This window comes from Thermobia domestica, chromosome 8 (genome assembly GCF_964235325.1).
Source record: "Thermobia domestica chromosome 8, izTheDome1.hap1.1, whole genome shotgun sequence".
NCBI classification, from domain to species: Eukaryota; Metazoa; Arthropoda; class Insecta; order Zygentoma; family Lepismatidae; genus Thermobia; species Thermobia domestica.
Genome location: NC_137461.1, coordinates 18,311,397 through 18,329,139, shown reverse-complemented (window position 1 = coordinate 18,329,139; position 17,743 = coordinate 18,311,397). Strand labels below are relative to the sequence as shown.

Genomic DNA, 17,743 nt, shown 5'->3' with positions numbered 1-17,743 from the left:
CTGCATCTGATTTGCGCGACAACCATATGGTCCCTTACTTGTTAGATTTTTTTAAAAAAAATGTGCACAGCTTTATTACAGTGGCAGATGAAAAAATCCCAAATATTACCTCTCTCATCCTGAAAGTGTCCCCGTATTCAAAAGTGTCTAAAAACGACATTTTTCAGTTACAGTGATTATTAAAAATTGTCATAAAATGATTAATATGTGCACTAGAGACGTGAAACAAACACCTTTGGAAAGCTTAAAGATTGCTCTACAAGTTACTCTATATTGAAAAAACGTATAAAATAAAAATAACACTTCAAAAATTCAGATTAAAATTTGAATTTTTGAAGTGTTGTCTTTTATTTTACAGTTTTTTCAATATAACACAACATCTAGAGCAACCCTTAAACTTTCCAAACGTGTTTGTTTTACGTCTCTAGTGCACATATTAATCATTTTATGACAATTGTTAATAATCACTGTAACTGAAAAAATGTTTATTTTTATTTTTTTTTTTTTTTACATTTTTGAACAGCCTGTATGGGGACACTTTCAGGAGGAGAGAGGCATTATTTGAGATTTTTTCATTTCCTACTGTAATAAAGCTGTGCACCAATTATTACAAAAATCTGAGATGGTCAAATCTAATAACTTGTTGATTTGACATAGAATGTCCCAGTTCGACGTTTGAGTACAACATGATTTGATTCAAAAATATTAACGCAATCTAATTTCTACATGCGAATCTCAACTGAAACGTAACGATGTCGAGCCATTTCTTGAAGTGGTTTATCACGAGTGATGGAAAGTGGATATTGTACGATAGCAATGCGTGAGAAAGATCGTGGTCGAAATTAGAAGCTCCACAATCTTGACATAGCCCACACTAACGACCAGAAAGATAATGCTGTGTGCTTTGTGAGATTGGAAGTGCATCGAACAACACGGACTGCAGCCCGTATTGTAGACTCTTGACAATCAGCGCGAGTGAACCTAGGAATTCAAAAGAAACGGCCGCCGAAACTGGTGAACAGAAAGGATGTTGTATACCACGCTGACAACGCCAGACCACATATAGAAGGTGTGATTAAAAAAAAGTACGGTGAATGTAGTAACACAGTGCCATCTATCGATGTTGTACAGGTGTATCAATTTCAACTAGTAAGGCCGGTAGCCTAAACTTTTGGTACAGTCAGTGTCGGGTTTGAACGAGTTGTGACATGTTGGTTGGCTTCCAGAGGCAGAAGAGTGAGGACGTGTTAAGAGTATCTGTCTCGTTCTAATATTAAGTTTTGTTCTAAGCTGTAAACAAGTGCCAAAGAAGCTCACGAATTGTCGAAATCAGGGTATGGCGATGAAATGGTGGCATTGAAGACTATTTACAAGCGGTATGAGCAGTTCAAAAGCGGCAAGGGGTCGGTTAAAAATGAGCAACAATCGAGACGTTCTTCGACGTCAAAAAGAGATGAAAACGTGCAAAAAATGGCACAAATGATTTGTCCAAACAGGCGAATCACTATTCGAAGGCTTTTCGAAGAACTAAACATCTCGTATGGGTCCTTGTAAAGCATTTTAACCGCCGATTAAATGGACAAATGGCTTCCTTCTCCACTACGAAATCGCGCCATGCCACACTTTGCTTTTAATCCGCGAGCTTTTGGCCAAAAGAAATATTCGTGTCTGTCCACATTCGATGTGTAATGCAGATATAGCACCATGCGATTTCTGGCTCATCCCAAAATTAAAACCGTCCTTAAAGGAAAACGTTTTGACATCATTCGTGACACTAAGAGGGCCACGACAGAACAGCTGAACGCCATTCCTGAAATGATTCCAGTCATGGATTCAACGTTGGGATAAGTGCATCGCTAGCCAAGGACTTTGAAGGAGATTAAATCAAATTACATGTAAGGGTACTATTTTGTTTCGAATAACATTATTAACCGTATTTTTTGATTATACTTCGTATATCTTTAATGACCTGTTAGAATTGGGAAAAACTTGGCTGGCAGATTTTAATGCATTCACCATTTAGCTCGGACCTAGCAACGTCAGAATATTATTTGTTTCTGTCTTTACAAAATTCCATTAATGGTGTTAAGTCAGTTTCAAAAGAGGCATCTGAAAACCACATATCACAATTGAAGAGTTTGATGTAATAAGGACGTAGGCGATTTTACGCCCTTTTTGCATCAAACACATTTTTGACTTTTACCATGCTTGTTTAGCCTCCTGGCAACATTTCAATTCAACATCGGAATAAAGTGCTGCATATTACATTGTTTTATGTAAGATAAAAAAAAAATACTTAAATTTTCAACATCGTTTTTCTCCAACTGCATCTTTCAGACTTGCATCAAACTACTCAATTGTTGACCAGAAACCTCAAAAGTTATATACTGGCCGGATTTTGGTGTTGTCAGAAAAATGGCGGAAGGTCATCAAACAAAATGGTGGTTTCATATTGTTATTTTTAGATCGCAATAAATATATTCTCAATTTTGACTTCCAAAGGCTGAATTCTTTTTAGACAATCTACTAGTTTGTTCTGAAACGCTAGTTATAGTTGCTGTTCTTTTGCCACAACATTTTTGTTTAGATATGAAGGCGTTGCTCTTTGCTATGTATTTACCTCATACATATTTGCTCATCATTATTTATATAGTTTACTCATATTTATAGTGACAATGCCAAAGGTACTCCTCTTCCTCATTTATTTATTTCACTGAGTTCTTTATTTCCATATATTTTGCATAAACCTTGTTCTTCCCATTCAAAAAATGAACATTTCAACTAGTGAAAAAAAAATTTGCTCCCTGTTAAAAAAAATAATAAGATTACTTTCCTAGTGCAGATTTTATTTTTCTAAGTCTGGATAACTTTTTAGATACAGGCTTATGCATTTCAATGACAAGTAAACAATATTTTGAAACTTGATTAATATTATACTGGTTCGAAATAATCTTTAAAACCCAAGGTGGAAAAGGAAACAGCATTACTCGAATACAAGTAGCTCCCATAAAATTCATTGTTTCGGGCTGTGTGTGATTCTTTTAGCGTATTTGTGTGTGCACAGTATAATGCACATCCTGATTTTGATAAGAGGAAACGAAGAGAAAAAATCTTGCACATAAAACGCGCCATACTAATTTAATGGTAGAAAATCTTCGAATTTGAAGACGAAAATTTTGTCGAAATCTTGATTGAGAAAAAAAAATCATTAACCCTCATTCACTCCTTATTACATTAAAATATCTTAAAATCAAGGTTTCAGTAGATGTGTATTTATCTTCCGCTGGAAAATTTATTTTCTTTTTAAATATGAAAGTATGGATTCCACTAAAGAATTCTTAATATCTCTCCGAAATTGTGCGCTGCATGCAGTGAATTTTGAAAGTGCATATATTGTTATTATTTTTTTTTTTTTACTAAACTAGTTTTGCGATGCTAATTTATAAATATGCGTAATGCTCAAGTATTTGCATTTGCTAAGGTTTAACTTTAATTATTACTAATTAAAGCACGTGTTCTTTTGCACCGGAAGGAAGTTTATGTAATATGTCATAATTTATGTAATATAAATAAATAAATGAATTAAATAAATATATAATGAAGAGAAATCCTTTCGACCTTATCTATATCAATTCCCGGACCAACTAACATATGCCTTTTTGCCTAAATTTGACCTTAAATGTCATCGGGACTGTCACCAATCAGTTTGGCGATCCAAAAACTATGGATTCGACACTAATACCCGTGATTTTGTATGCTATTTTTCACCCACCACCATTCCTCCAATGACGATGGGGTCTAAAATTGGATTTTAAGGGCGTCGGAAGTGCCGGTTTATTTAAGCGACCTCTAAAACTATGAATTTCTCACTAATACCAATTATTCTGGTATTTATCCTCTCCTTTTGGATACTACGGCTTACAAAAATTAGAATTATTTTAATTATTCTATTTGCTAAATACTTCTGCACCCGTACAATCATACAAAATCTACGTGTCGTGTGCAGGTACTTAGTGTAAAAGAACTATATCTGTGGTTTCATTTAGCTGTCGGAAGCATATCATCTAGATTGCATATCCTGTACTTTACACCTTTTTTTTAAGTGTGCATACTATACGCACAGATATGGTAATAAATCACTTCAATTCCAGTTTTTATTATTTTACATTGAATACTAGTTGCTTTCAGTACTTTTTAAAAAAAAATCTTGAGAAATATTAACGTTATTAATTCCTCAGTTCTATGTGTTGCCTTTACTTATATATGAATATATATCGCAGCCTTGAATACAGATAAATTTTTTGGTGATTAAATTTGAAGTGAATCATTGTTTTATTTTAAAGAGTTCATAGTTATTCATGAACAAAAGTAAAACTAAAATACAAATAAATTTGGATTAAATAATTGGGGCGCACAAGACCTCCTGAATGTTATGTGGGTAGGTGGAACACTTAACGTATATCAGTAAATGCGAGGACGGGGGTTCAATATAAGAAATTACCATAATTTTAAAACGGCATGGGATATAAGAAAATACAAGAGCTATTTTTTTTTTTTTTTGTAAATTTGTGAATTTAAGTCTCACGACTTTTTACAGTTGAAATTGTAATAAGAAATGCGACTTTTTGAGTCAATATTAATACATACATATATATATATATATATATATATATATATATATATATATATATATATATATATATATATAGATAGATATAGATATAGATATAGATATATAGATATAGATATATATATTAGTTTGGTCCTTAATTTTCGATTTCCGAATTTCTTTGCTCCCAACCCCTAAATTGGTTCCATGTCGGACTAAATTAATCTGTGAAAAAAATGTGTTCAATCGAAGAATATTTAACCGACCCCCAAGCGACCTAAACATCTAAATGATTTACAATGTATAGTATATGGCAAAAGTTTGTAATAAACTCTTGTAACTTAAAAATGGCTGAGGGAAAGGAATCATACGTTGGATACAGGTTGTAGAAGTAGATCCATACTTGATACTGAGTAGTGACCGAGATGAGGCATATCTTTACGTCCACCATCTTGGATTCGGGCACAAAATTGTAAATAGAAAAGACCTCGTATGATATATAATTTTGAGGTAGCTTTTGACGACAAACAGACGTCTGCCTTTATTTTCCACTTATCTCTGAACATGTAATAATTATCAACTATGGAAAATAAAAGCTTGGAAGTACTAAAACTTAATATTCTGTGAGTTTATATCTCTGTACGGGCTGCAGATTTATAAGATTGTTGAATAGTTTCCCTTATTTGAATTAAACCATAAAGTAAAGAAAGAAATGCACATGTCCATCTACTTGGAAAGAAGATGTGAACTTTTAACGTGGGTTGAATATATTGAAAAACATTGTGGTGGTGAAAGATGTTGCAGAGAGAGGTGTAAAACTGATACACGGGAACATTTTAACAAAGGCCGAAAAAGAGAAACAATAGATATCGCAGATAGTCAGTGAAAACAGAAAATGTATCCAGATGCTACAAAAATTGGCTTAATGATGCAGTAGAATTTGGCTAATTATCCACAGCCTTCAGCTTTCTTTTATTATCATTTTAAACATTCATTATAATTTCATTTCATATAAATAATTTCAATATAGCCTAGGCTGGTGTGTATTTCGAAGGGATGTAATTATATAACAACGTATATAATTATTTCCTTGTTACATGTATGTAATAGTCTATTAATACTATTAATAGTTTATTAATAGTAACCTATAAAGAAAAAAAAAAACAATATTGAAATATAATGAACTATTATTTCAAAGCTAAAAAGAATTAAATGACCAGAGATAAGTTGACAATATAGGAAGATATGTTTTTATAATGTAAGGTTACCCAAAAACGATGTCACAAAACATCATTTCCATTTAAAATTTTGGGTCCGAATACAAAATTGCGGACTTCAAAATGGCCGCCATGATGCTATTTCTCAGAGTCAGATGTGGATTACTCCCAATCCCTGTATGCAAGACTTGGTCCCTTTCCCTTCAGCCGCTTTAAAATAAGAAGGGTTTATTCCAGACTTTTCCTATATATTAACATATTGGATATGCATTCAAACTTTAGGTCGCTTGGGGGTCGGTTAAATATTCTTCGATTGAGCCCATTTTTTTCATGGATAAATTGGGTCCGACATGGAACCAATTTAGGGGTTGGGAGCAAAGAAATTCGGAAAAAGAAATTTCGCCATGTAATTAAGGACCACCCTAATATATATATATATATATATATATATATATATATATATATATATATATATATATATATATATATATATATATATATATATATATATATATACATACTGAAAGCATATCTAATGTAAAGTACTCACCTTCAATAGGAATTCCCTCACAGGCTATTAAAGGATTTCCGCTGGTTCCTTTGGGACAGCTACAGTATGGGACATGCATTCGTACATTACAATTGGATCCTCTGCCACAAGTAAAGCAAGGATCCACACAATTGGTACCATTGCATGCCTTATTTTCGTCACATTCTGTGTGCTGCCTACACTGATTGTTAATGAAGCAACGATTGTAAGGGTTTCCGATGTAGCCCGGAGGACAAGTGCACACGATGCCTCCTATTTGTTCGGTACACTGGGCACCTTCCCCACACGATGTAGAACATGGATTTGTACATTTGAAGTTGGCACAGTGCTGTAAGAAGAAGAGAATCTTTCAGTTTAACGTCCCACGTTTATGTTCTTTAGGCTCAGGGAAACGGGTGATTAGGACAAGTGAATGAATGATGATGGAAGAATTGGTGGAATGAGGATATGGGAGGAGTACAGTAAACCTATAATAAATACAAATATGTCGTGAATCAGCATATTAAAAGACTTACGACTCATCCTTGTAGAACAAACAAAGCTATTGGTTCTTTGCCATAGACAAATCGGCTTAATATTACATTGCTAAAGGAATTTAATTTACGTGGAGTTGACGAGAGTTTAACACCAGAGTGTCTACTGAGTTTCATTTTCAAAATTCCAGTATATTTCCAGTATATTCAGTATAACTATCAGCAAAATTCCAGTAGCTAATACAATGATTTTTTTAAAGTTCTTTAGGAATAATCACACTCTTAATGACTTCAGGTTTGTAATTGTTTTACCATCAAAAGAATATTTTATTTTTAATAAATTTAGTTAGCCATGAGTTTTTTTTTTAAAAAAAAATACAAATGATTTTTAACATTTTAAAAGGGCCTTCCAACTCCCGTCACAGCCCTCCAATCCACCCATTGCTTTAAATGCCTAATTACAAAATCTATACAACTTTTGCTTTGGAACAAAAACTTACAATCTCAATAAATACAAAATTGTTTCTACCAGTTTAATGACTTTTCCAGTATGTGGATCAAAATTCCAGTATATTTCCAGTATCAACATTAAATTCCAGTATTTCCAGTATCAGTACACACCCTGAACACGGAAAAGGAGATCGGAACTTTATTGGTTAAAAATATCAAAGATCTATTAGAATGAGGCTGACGACAGAGACATTAATACTGAGACACATTTCATGACATTTTGAAAATTGCACAGACCTGCGTTGATCGTGTTTTTCTAACTTTCTTAACTGATTCCTATATACAGAGTCCGCCAGAAAAAATGACATCCTGTATCAGGGTATTGGCATTGACAATTGTTCTGGAATTTAAGTATGTTGTAGTATGGTTTTTCGCCCAACAGATGTCGGCATTGTTCAATTGTTTTCAGTTAAAATTATGTTGTAGTACGGTTTTTCGCTCAACAGATGTCGGTACTGTCGGCACGGTTAGTGAGGTAAGAAAATGGCAGGAGCACGCACACGCCTTACGTTCGATCAGCGTAAGTACGTTTTGAAGTGTTTTTATCAGGTTTGGGAATGCTATCGGAATGCAGCGTCTGCGGAGAGGGGAGTTTGGCACTGTGGTATTGAACCACCAACCCACCTAACAATCAAACGCATTGTTGACAAGTTTATGCTCGAGAACCTTCACCAGAAAATTACAGAGGCATGTGCATTGGTGTCCACTGATAAATTGATCGCTGTAGCTAGAGCGACAGCTCGTCGTTCTGTTAGGTGTTTGGCCGCCAACAGCCAACATTTTGAACATATAATGTAAACATATGTTTACTTGAAGGTTTGTAACACATGTTTGAAAAATAATTAAATGTAATTAAGAAATATGATATATAGTTTTTTCTTAAACAGTGTATACACTTTTCTGGCTGACTCTGTATTTTTGGGTACCGAAGTCAGAAAAAATAATGAAAAGATTCCATGACGAACCAATTTGCACATTTTTCATCAAGATAAGAAATGACTCACTTCCTTCAGCTAATTCCCGGATGATCTCTCTGATTTGCTTTCAGTAGATGGTTTATCATGGACCCTGAGGCAGCTCCTGTTCTTTTGTATCAAAACGTCAATAACTGTTTACCTTGCGTAACAGTTTCGCGACCCGTGTACAGAAGCAAATAAGCAATGTTGCCAGCAATGATAGTGTGTTTGACCTGATATCTCTTTACATAAGAGCTATTTTTTGAATAGATTCTTCTAACTTATTTTGTTATATTTCGACCATTTGGATGCCAAGTGTCCTAACTCCAAAAATAAAAAATAAAAAATGACTAACGCTTTCATTCACTTCTATAGATGGGCACCTTTTCTAAAAATATTTTTGTAAACAGTAAATTATAAAACGATGAACTACGTAGTTCAGGGCATTGTTTAAGCTACATTTTGGTATCCAAATGGATACCCAGGCCCAGCAGTTTGGATACCCAGTGCACTTCTTAAATATTCAAATTACTGGAACAGTACTTGAACAATAAATTACTTGAATTACTGTAAATTTAAAATTACTTCAATATACTTTGGTCTTGTGGCTATATATATTAGCGTGTATTCTGTGGATAGGTATAAAATTGGAAAGATTCTTTCCTAAAATTGCAGATATTCGTCTTTCCTTCGTTTCGCATACTCATTTGTCTACCTCGAGATGCTAGCACTTTCATTCTACTGTACTCTGGTACAGAGAAAGTTAATAGACCGACTAAAGAAGTGGAAAGGTTGAAGCCAAACTCTCACATGTAACGGTGCAAATGACATTTGACTTATATACCTTTTGAACAGTCTCTGAGAGAAAATAACAAAAGAAAACAACTTGCTATTTGGATATTTAACTTTTATGGAATGGAACTTTTACTTATCTTTAACTTACAACACTGTTTTGGTTCGTTACAATTAAAACACATCATTTCTGATAAAATATTATGAACAGAACTTTTACACTTTTGGGGAACACTTTGGTTGCGACGATAGCCAGTTGTGTTTTTGATTTGTGTGTTGTGTATCATATCCATCTGTACCAGTCGCGTTTCTTTGTCCTTGTGTCTGTTTATATCCAACTTAAAAATATGGATATATAAAAAAATAAATAAATAAATAAATGAAGAAAAATATCCAATTATGATAGCACCGTACTGGCCTGAAGACAGATCTGAGCCAAAATGTAAAAAAGAAAATGTTAGCTCCTGTATTGATGGCGATGGCGGAAATGAAACAATTAGCGAAAATCTGCCAAATACGTCATTTTGTATGTAATTATTTCTGAAGTGTACATTATACAAAAATGCACTTGAAAAAAATCTCTGCGTTTGAATTTTACTGTATGTGTCAAGGGCCCTTGATACCCAGTAGAGATTTCTTAAAAAATGCACTGACATAGTTGAGTTTATTTGCCAACATAACAGAAATATGAATTGTTCATGAGATATTAAACTTCAAACTTCACTCTTGAAAAATTTCAATTTTGGAGCTACGTTACTTGGCACTCAAACGCGTCCATTTGTTGTGAGTTTATGGTGAAAGCACAATAAAGAGAAGTTACTGCGCTTGTGAAGTATGTGCACAAAGCATACTTCGGTATAAAATTGAATAACCAAGACAAGTCTTTGGCGCCCCTTATATAGTGTGTTATACTTGTGTTGAGGTACTTTTAAGGTAGTCTAAAGGTATTGATGAGTTGATTTTGAGTTTAAAACCCCTTTCAGCAGCGAGGCTATATGAGACGGGACCTACTGATTAACGTGGAATCCGAACCACACAGCTCCCGCCGGGAAACGAACCCGGGTCTCCCACGCCAAAGGCGCGTACGCTAACGATTTAGCCACGAAGGAGCTCATAGTATAAAGGAGAATAAGAATTTCTTTTTGGAATCCCATAGCACAGGTTGTTATTTTTGCTCCAGTAGTTTGCATGGTTTGCATGGTTTTAGCATATATCCTACTTTGTCTGCAATTCGCCTAGTTGACCATGGTTTTTCAATCCCCTTGCCAAAATCTCCAAAAAATCTAGAAGTTCTGCTCAGGCCGGTAGCCAGCCCAAAATGTAGGGGGGAAGAAGTTAGGGGGGCCCGGTCCAACCACATTGTTTATCACCATATTGTAGTTCATTTGCAAGCCTACCTTGAAAATTTTAGGGGGGCCCAGCCCCCCTTGACCCCCTTGGATACGGGGCTGGTTCTGCCTTCTATTATGTCAAGTGCAAAGGAAACGTAAAGAACTGAAAGTACACGAGTAGCACTGGTGATCCAGAGCGGTCTTCTCAATCAGACTGGCTTGAACGATTTGGTGAGAGCTCTATACTTGCCAAAAGAAAGTGCAGAATTCTTGACTCAAGGTTACAAGAAATAAGGTTGCTTGTGCGCCTCTTTATTCTATTGTCTGTTTCACATAAAAGGATAGGAAAAAGAAGAAGTTTTTTCCCCCACTACGCTCAAGTACAGGTGAATGTTGGTGTTCCGTCTTCCACCATCAGCCCCCGCACACGGAGGTATAGAGTGTATTTAAATATGTCTAGGCCTAAATAATAAATTACAACTTTCATAATAACATTGAGTATTTTAAAACACTTAATGACATTTACCTGCATTAGTGAGTAAGTAGCACATTTGTCATTTTAATGGAAATTTTATTGAACAGTTGTATTGTTTATTTTCCTTCTTTTTTTGGCAGTCGGGGCTATGACATAATGTTGGAATGGCAAGGGATGTCAGGGTTGGTAATTGAATTGGTATTTACTGCTTTGATGCATGAATTTCATAATATAAAATCGGAAACCAAGTACAATACGTATGTATGGGTAAATTATCAGTGCGTTAAGATAATAACAATAGAACCTGAAATAATAATAATAATAATAATAATAATAATAATAATAATAATAATAATAATAATAATAATAATAATAATAATAATAATCACTTCTTGTTTCCTCTCTTATATACATGTGTTCTTACCTTAAAAAGAACCAGAAGAAAAATAACCATATGTATACACACTGATAATAGTGAATAAATGCGTCTCGCCCCGGGCGCCTCAACTCAGGCAAATGCCCTGGTTTCTATTAATTATTTTTCAATGAAATCATTTTCCTACGTTTTTCTCTTCGTACGTACACCTGATGTGATGGTGGCAAAGTATATTTTTTTGTTTGTTGTTTATTAATACGCGGCGATAAATTTACGGTAAAGCATCATACATACAAGATTCATCAACATTGGAGTCTTCTGAGTTTATTAAGGGGGAAAATTTGTTATGGTGAACTTAGAAAAAAATACCAGATTGATTGAAGCCTGACATGAAATAGTAACTGCAGATGCTATGTAATTTGAACAGGCCCATGTCTGAGTCTGTCGTTTCAAGCAAAATTGTAATATTGGAGCTTAACCATCATAGTGAATTTGACGCCCCTAAAATCCCCTAAAATTTGGCGCCTTGTGTGGTTGCAATCCTCACCCGGCCCTTTCGTTGGCCTTGAGTTAAGCGAATTGATAATAGAGGAAATTGACTTTTGAATTGTTACTTGACTATTTTAATAAAAACGGAGTTGTCAACAGTCCTGACGACCGTTGAGGGGGAGGGAGACTAACAGATGTTTGGAAATGAAATTAAATCTTTGAGTTTTACGTATCGCAGTTATGCCGGGTAGGCTAAAGGAGACTGTGATGACGAGAATGAATGAAACAGTGCAAAGAAAAAAGTAGGAGGAAACAGGAGAACTCCGAGAAAATCTGCAAAAACAGTGCTTGTCCACCACAAAGCCCACTAAGCACGAGCTGGGATCGAACCAGGGCCTTATGCCCCAGAGGTGAACGCTCTACAACGGAGCCACCACGGCCCCAACAAAAGTTTTTAGTTCTCACAGAACTCTTGTCTGGAGGTCAATGCAATTAATGGGTGCTATACATACTTGAATTTCATTATTTTCAACAGTCTATGGAGAGTTGAGTGAGAAAAGCAGGGCAGTTCATCATCGGTATTTATAGCTATCAGAATTTTATTTAACGTTGGCAATTCATTACGGGAAAAGACCTGATGAACCTTTGATCGAATTGCCGATTTCGTGAAGTCGTCATAGTTTTCCGAGAGGGGAAATACTTGTACGCGTATTTTTGAGACTTCTTAATTTATTTTCATTAAATTTAGCCTCCCGCCTACTTCTATAAACAGTTGCCTTTCCTACACTTGCCTGTTTCCCAGTCATGTCGGCGAATTCTTCAACAGTTAAATTAGGGTGTTGTTCTCTTAAAGCATGGAAGATATTCAAAATGCAACGCTTCTCACCACTTCGTAACGCTGTCCCGGGCTCATGTTTTATCACAGAACTACTGCAAGCATCATGAATTGTCGCTTCACAAAGCACTAAATACGCAATTATTTACAATTTAATATGCACTAAAATTTGTTTCAGATAATATAAACTATACAAAACATAATGGATACAGAATACAATTTAATATGCACTAATTTCACACGACACTATATATAATATGGTTACCACACACGCTAAATTCATACAATATTTGCACAGGTCGATAGTCTGCGCACTCGATACTCAGACAGCCAGAAGATTACCTTTCTTGAAATTGTAAATAAAGACAGAATGTCGACAGGATTGGTTTGCTTTTTCTCCCGATTCTTAAGTGAAACAATAATGGAAATTAACTTTATAACGAATTAGTTCTTATTTCTAGAAATGCAATTTAATAAATAGGACTAAAGCCAAAACTTTAATACATAAATAGTAAAAAATACTTTTCTTAAAGACAACAATTGAAAACAGTAATTGTTTGTTATTCGGGGTTGACAGGTAAAAACAGCAGTCAGTGCTTTCTCACCATCAGGTGCGAGCGAATTGACGTACGAATTTAGTGTGTACACGATTTTGTTTATTAGAAAAGCTTCCCTCCCTGTGAAGGTCAACGGCTTGATTTCCCCTCCGTACTGGAGAGTGGTGGGAGGAAGGGGAGTTTCCTATCAGGTTGCCTGGAATAGATCTTAGTACAAATCAGGCCCGTATCCAGGGGGTCTAGGGTGGACGGTCCCCCAAAACTTTGGCTGCCTCCCTAACATTTTCACGATAGACTGGCAAATGAGCTATAATATGGTAATGAACTATAATATGGTTGCATTGGGCCCCCCTAACTTCAGCCGGGCCCCCCTACATTTTTGGGCTGGCTACAGGCCTGGTACAAATCAAGAGAGAAAGATATCATTTGCCATTGTTTTCTAAAGAAGCTAAATTCGTTTATTGGGAACGATTTTCCGGAACTACTGGACAAATTTAACATCGAATATGACAAAAGTGAGTAGCGAGTATTCATCGACTTCATAAAGAGAGGTCTGAGACCAGTAATGATTCACAAAAGTAATGAGCATGCCTCATTGTCTATGGGTCATTCTGTGCACACGAAAGAGCAATACGAAAATTTTCTCTATCATACTTTAATAAAATAAATTACAAGAACCTCCAGTGGCAGATTTACAGCAATTTAAAAATAATATTAATGATATTGAGACAGTAAGGGGAATACATAAAGTATCCATGTTGTTTTGTGCCTATGGAACAGTCAAGATAAAAAAAAACAGCATTGGGCACAAAATAGGTGACCCAAAAGAGCGTCTCTACAACCTAGAATCAAAACTGTGCCCGACGAAAGTTTGATTGAGTCGAATAAAGTGTTATTACTACCCCTCACCATCGAGCTGGGGCTGCTGAAACAATTTGTAAAAACCTTACCAAAAGAAGTGGAATGCTTTAAATATATCTTAAGCGAGTTTCCAAGGTTATGAGCAGCAAAACTTAAAGAAGGTATTTTCGCTGCACCCGATATCAAAGAATTTATGAATGACAAGCAATTTTTTTAAAATATGACAACTTTAAAGTAAGAATCACGCAGCTCATTTAAGGAGGTAGCCACCAAAATTTAAGGAAACAACAAGGGCCCAAATTACAAGACAATTGCGGAAAATATAATTGAAAAACACAGGAATTAGGAATGCACAATTACTTTAAATTTACATTTTTCAAACTCTCATTTGAACTACATTTCTCAGAACTTAGGTGCCGTGAATGAAGAAATAGGTGAACAGTTTCACCAGAACGTAAAGGAGATGGAACGAAAAAAATATTGTCGTCGCTTGGATACCTCAATGATGGATGATTACTGCTGGATGTTCTACTGAGATAATTCACAAGAGAAAGATAAGAGATAAAGTTTGGAAAGAAGCATGGAATATCAAAGAAAACATAACCACAAACAATAGTTTATTTCGTGAATACTTAACTTCATTTTTGACTTTCAGAACGATTTACAAAAATATCCATGGTTGTAAATTTACTTCCAGAGTGAACGTAAGAGTGAAACAAAACATGGCAATCCTAATGCCAATTTGTGTTTATTTCCGTAATGGTTCCGGTCTTTCCACCTTCTTTGGGGGTTTGAAATCCCCTAAGCATTCTTTTAGGTAATGTTAAAAGCAGGGGCGGATTAAGATTTCTGGCGCCCGTAGGCACTCTGACATAAGGCACTCCTTCTCCAATATACACCTACGCACTTCTCATAAAATACCAGCAAAACTTATGTTTAAAATATACAAGGTGTTTCAAAACAACACCGACAACGTTTGGGAAGTGATTCCTGACACCAAGATAAGACAAAAGGTATAGACAAACTTGCGTGCACAAATGCTTCCTTTCGGGGTTATAGGCTCCCGAATGCATGAAAAAAAAAATGAATTTTAAAGGTTCATAGCTCCAAAACTATGGGAATTAGCGTTGTCAGGCTTGACTTAGGAACTAATATGTGCCCTATCCAAAAATCCATGTTTCAGATTCCTAAGATACGCAACAAATTTTATAGAGAGACTTTGGCTACGGACATATAATTTAAAGTACTCACCAACTACCAGTATGAAAATTGTTGCGGAAGTACCGCAGGGTTATGAAACATGGATATTTGGATAGGACACATACTAGTTCCTAAGTGAAGTCTTGACCGGAGTACGTTAGGTCCCATAGTTTTGGAGTTATAGACCTTTAAAGTTCATTTTTTCATGTTTTCGGCAGGCTATAACTCCGAAAGGAAGTATTTGTGCACCCAGGTTGGTCTATACTTTTTGTCATATCTTGGTGTCAGGAATTACCTCCCAAACGTTGTTGGTGTTGTTTTCAAACTCCCGGTATACATACCAGTATTCAAAAACTCCGCTCATCACATTACATAAAACAAAAGGATATGACGCTTTGAATCTTACAGTGGTTATAAACCGCATCTTTACATGTCATAATTTGGACGGTAACACTATCTTGTTATCTTTAAACATCAACAGTTACTGGAAATAATACGATATTTGTTACGGAGTACAACTCTTCTTTCTGATTTTAGCGTCTGCAAATAAACTAACAAATGGTTCAAAATCTATCTTTCTTAACAGTTCGCTTTCAATACACATTTTACTAAGAGCTGAAAGTATGTTTGCTGTGCATTCTGGACCGTAAATAATTCTCAACGCGTTTTAACACAGCGAAAGATCTTTCCCCTGAACAGTTTGAAGTTGGCGCTGATGCAAACATTCGTAGGCCAATATCTACACTGGGAAAGATGGTTTCGAGTTTCTTTGTTCGAATGTACTTCAACATTTCAGATGCAGTTTTGATGGTTACACCACATGCTTTCAAGTGAGCTTTGAAATGAATACAATCATTCGAAAAACTGTCATTTAAGTCATCTTTGTAATGAAGAACCAATGCATTGCTTTTGCTCAGATGGTTTTACAGTCCACACTATCCAGTTTCGCGAGGAAACTAAATTTTTCATTTATGATGTTGTATGGCTTTTTCCTTCTGCACGGTTCAGAGATGAGGGAATCCACAATTTGCATTAAAAGTCTCTATACGGAATAGTTCTCTTCCTGTAAACATGTGTTCTCTCTCTTTTGTTTCATCGGGAACAGTTTTCCTACTTTTCTTCCGTCCCTTGTCATGCAGATATTCCTGACATCCACTTACGTTCTTTGCTTCCTCTTCGTTATAAGTTACGAATCATTTTCATTTTATTAGTAGGAAAGTGGTCAACTCAATTAATTGGCCTATTAACATAGCAAGGGATACGGCAAGCTATGAGACTCGAAGTAACATAAGAATTGGGAGATCAAATAGACAGGCACGGAACCAGGATCGCTTGAGAGCGTGGGCAGAGGGCCCTAGTTTCTGAATGGGTCCATAGAATTGAAACTATAAATTATTTATTTTGAAGTATAGGATACTTCATACATTATTCTAATTCTGTTAGAGTGGCGGATGGGTGGGCAAAGACATCTATCGGGTGGGCGGTCGCCCATCTGCGCCCTGGCACCGTGCCTGCCAGTAGAGACTGAATTAGAGTTCATATTTGACCTTACTTATATCCTACCATGAATAGTTTTATTGTTAGTTTTATAATAAGGCCTATAACATTACAAGTAGCCTATAAGACACCAGATAATTGAATCTAAATATGGAAGATGTGAGGATATACGAATAAATTTGCAAAATTTTGATATACAGGTCTATTGTACGAACAAACTATAAGTGGATCATATTTTCACTAATTTTCGTACCTTCCTTTCTGTAGTAGTAGAGTGAGCTGCAGGATGGGTATCGGTATGCCTATTCTCAAAAATTTGTTATCGTTATTTAAATTTGTAACTTTTTCCTGTGAGTCCAAACTGTCGTTTCTTTTACAGGTCGTCTTAGTCAAACTTTCGGGATTTTTCGGTCACTGGAGTTACCGCAGAATTGTAAGCATTAACTTCATCTCTGCTACTGTCATTGATGTTCACGTTGAATTTTTGCTGGATACTATCCGCAGCTGTATCATGTCCTGACGTGTTTGTTGTCCTATCACTTTCCCTGCCACCAAAAAACGTTTCGAGTTTAGGATTTTTTTTCAGTTGTTCTCTTTCGTTTCCCTCCTTCTTTCTGTTTAACTTGTCTTTCTGCAGCTGATAACTTTCTTAAACAACTCATACTGTTTCAATTATCGGCACGACGTATGAATAATAACAACGTAAATATAGAATTAGATAACACTACCTCGATAACACTACACTAACACTTATGCGGATGTACTTGAAACAAACATTGCAGTGTAGTGCTCCGTCTACAATCTTTTAAAAAATCCAATTCGACAGCGCCTCTGTTTAATATTTTAATCTTTTAGGGAACAGAAAGGAACCGAATGCGATGTTCATTCACAGCTGGGCGCTTCAGCAAATAAAATCCGTGCCTTATTGCCACCAAAACTGCACAACGGTTTTAAAGAATAAAGTACAAGTGCAACATTAGATTAGTGTTTTATTCTAAAACTATAAAATAAGCTT

The 17,743-nt window shown here is 35.5% G+C and overlaps 1 protein-coding gene across 1 annotated transcript in view; it reads right to left on the bottom strand.

Annotated features, from left to right (window-relative positions):
- The window catches only part of LOC145691576 (uncharacterized), a 78,360-nt gene that overhangs the window by 5,787 nt on the left and 54,830 nt on the right, over nucleotides 1–17,743 (bottom strand). Inside the window, exon 5 of the mRNA XM_081766985.1 lies at nucleotides 6,377–6,704. Within this exon, the coding sequence (XP_081623111.1) occupies nucleotides 6,377–6,704 (328 nt within the window). The remainder of the gene's footprint in view (nucleotides 1–6,376; nucleotides 6,705–17,743) is intronic.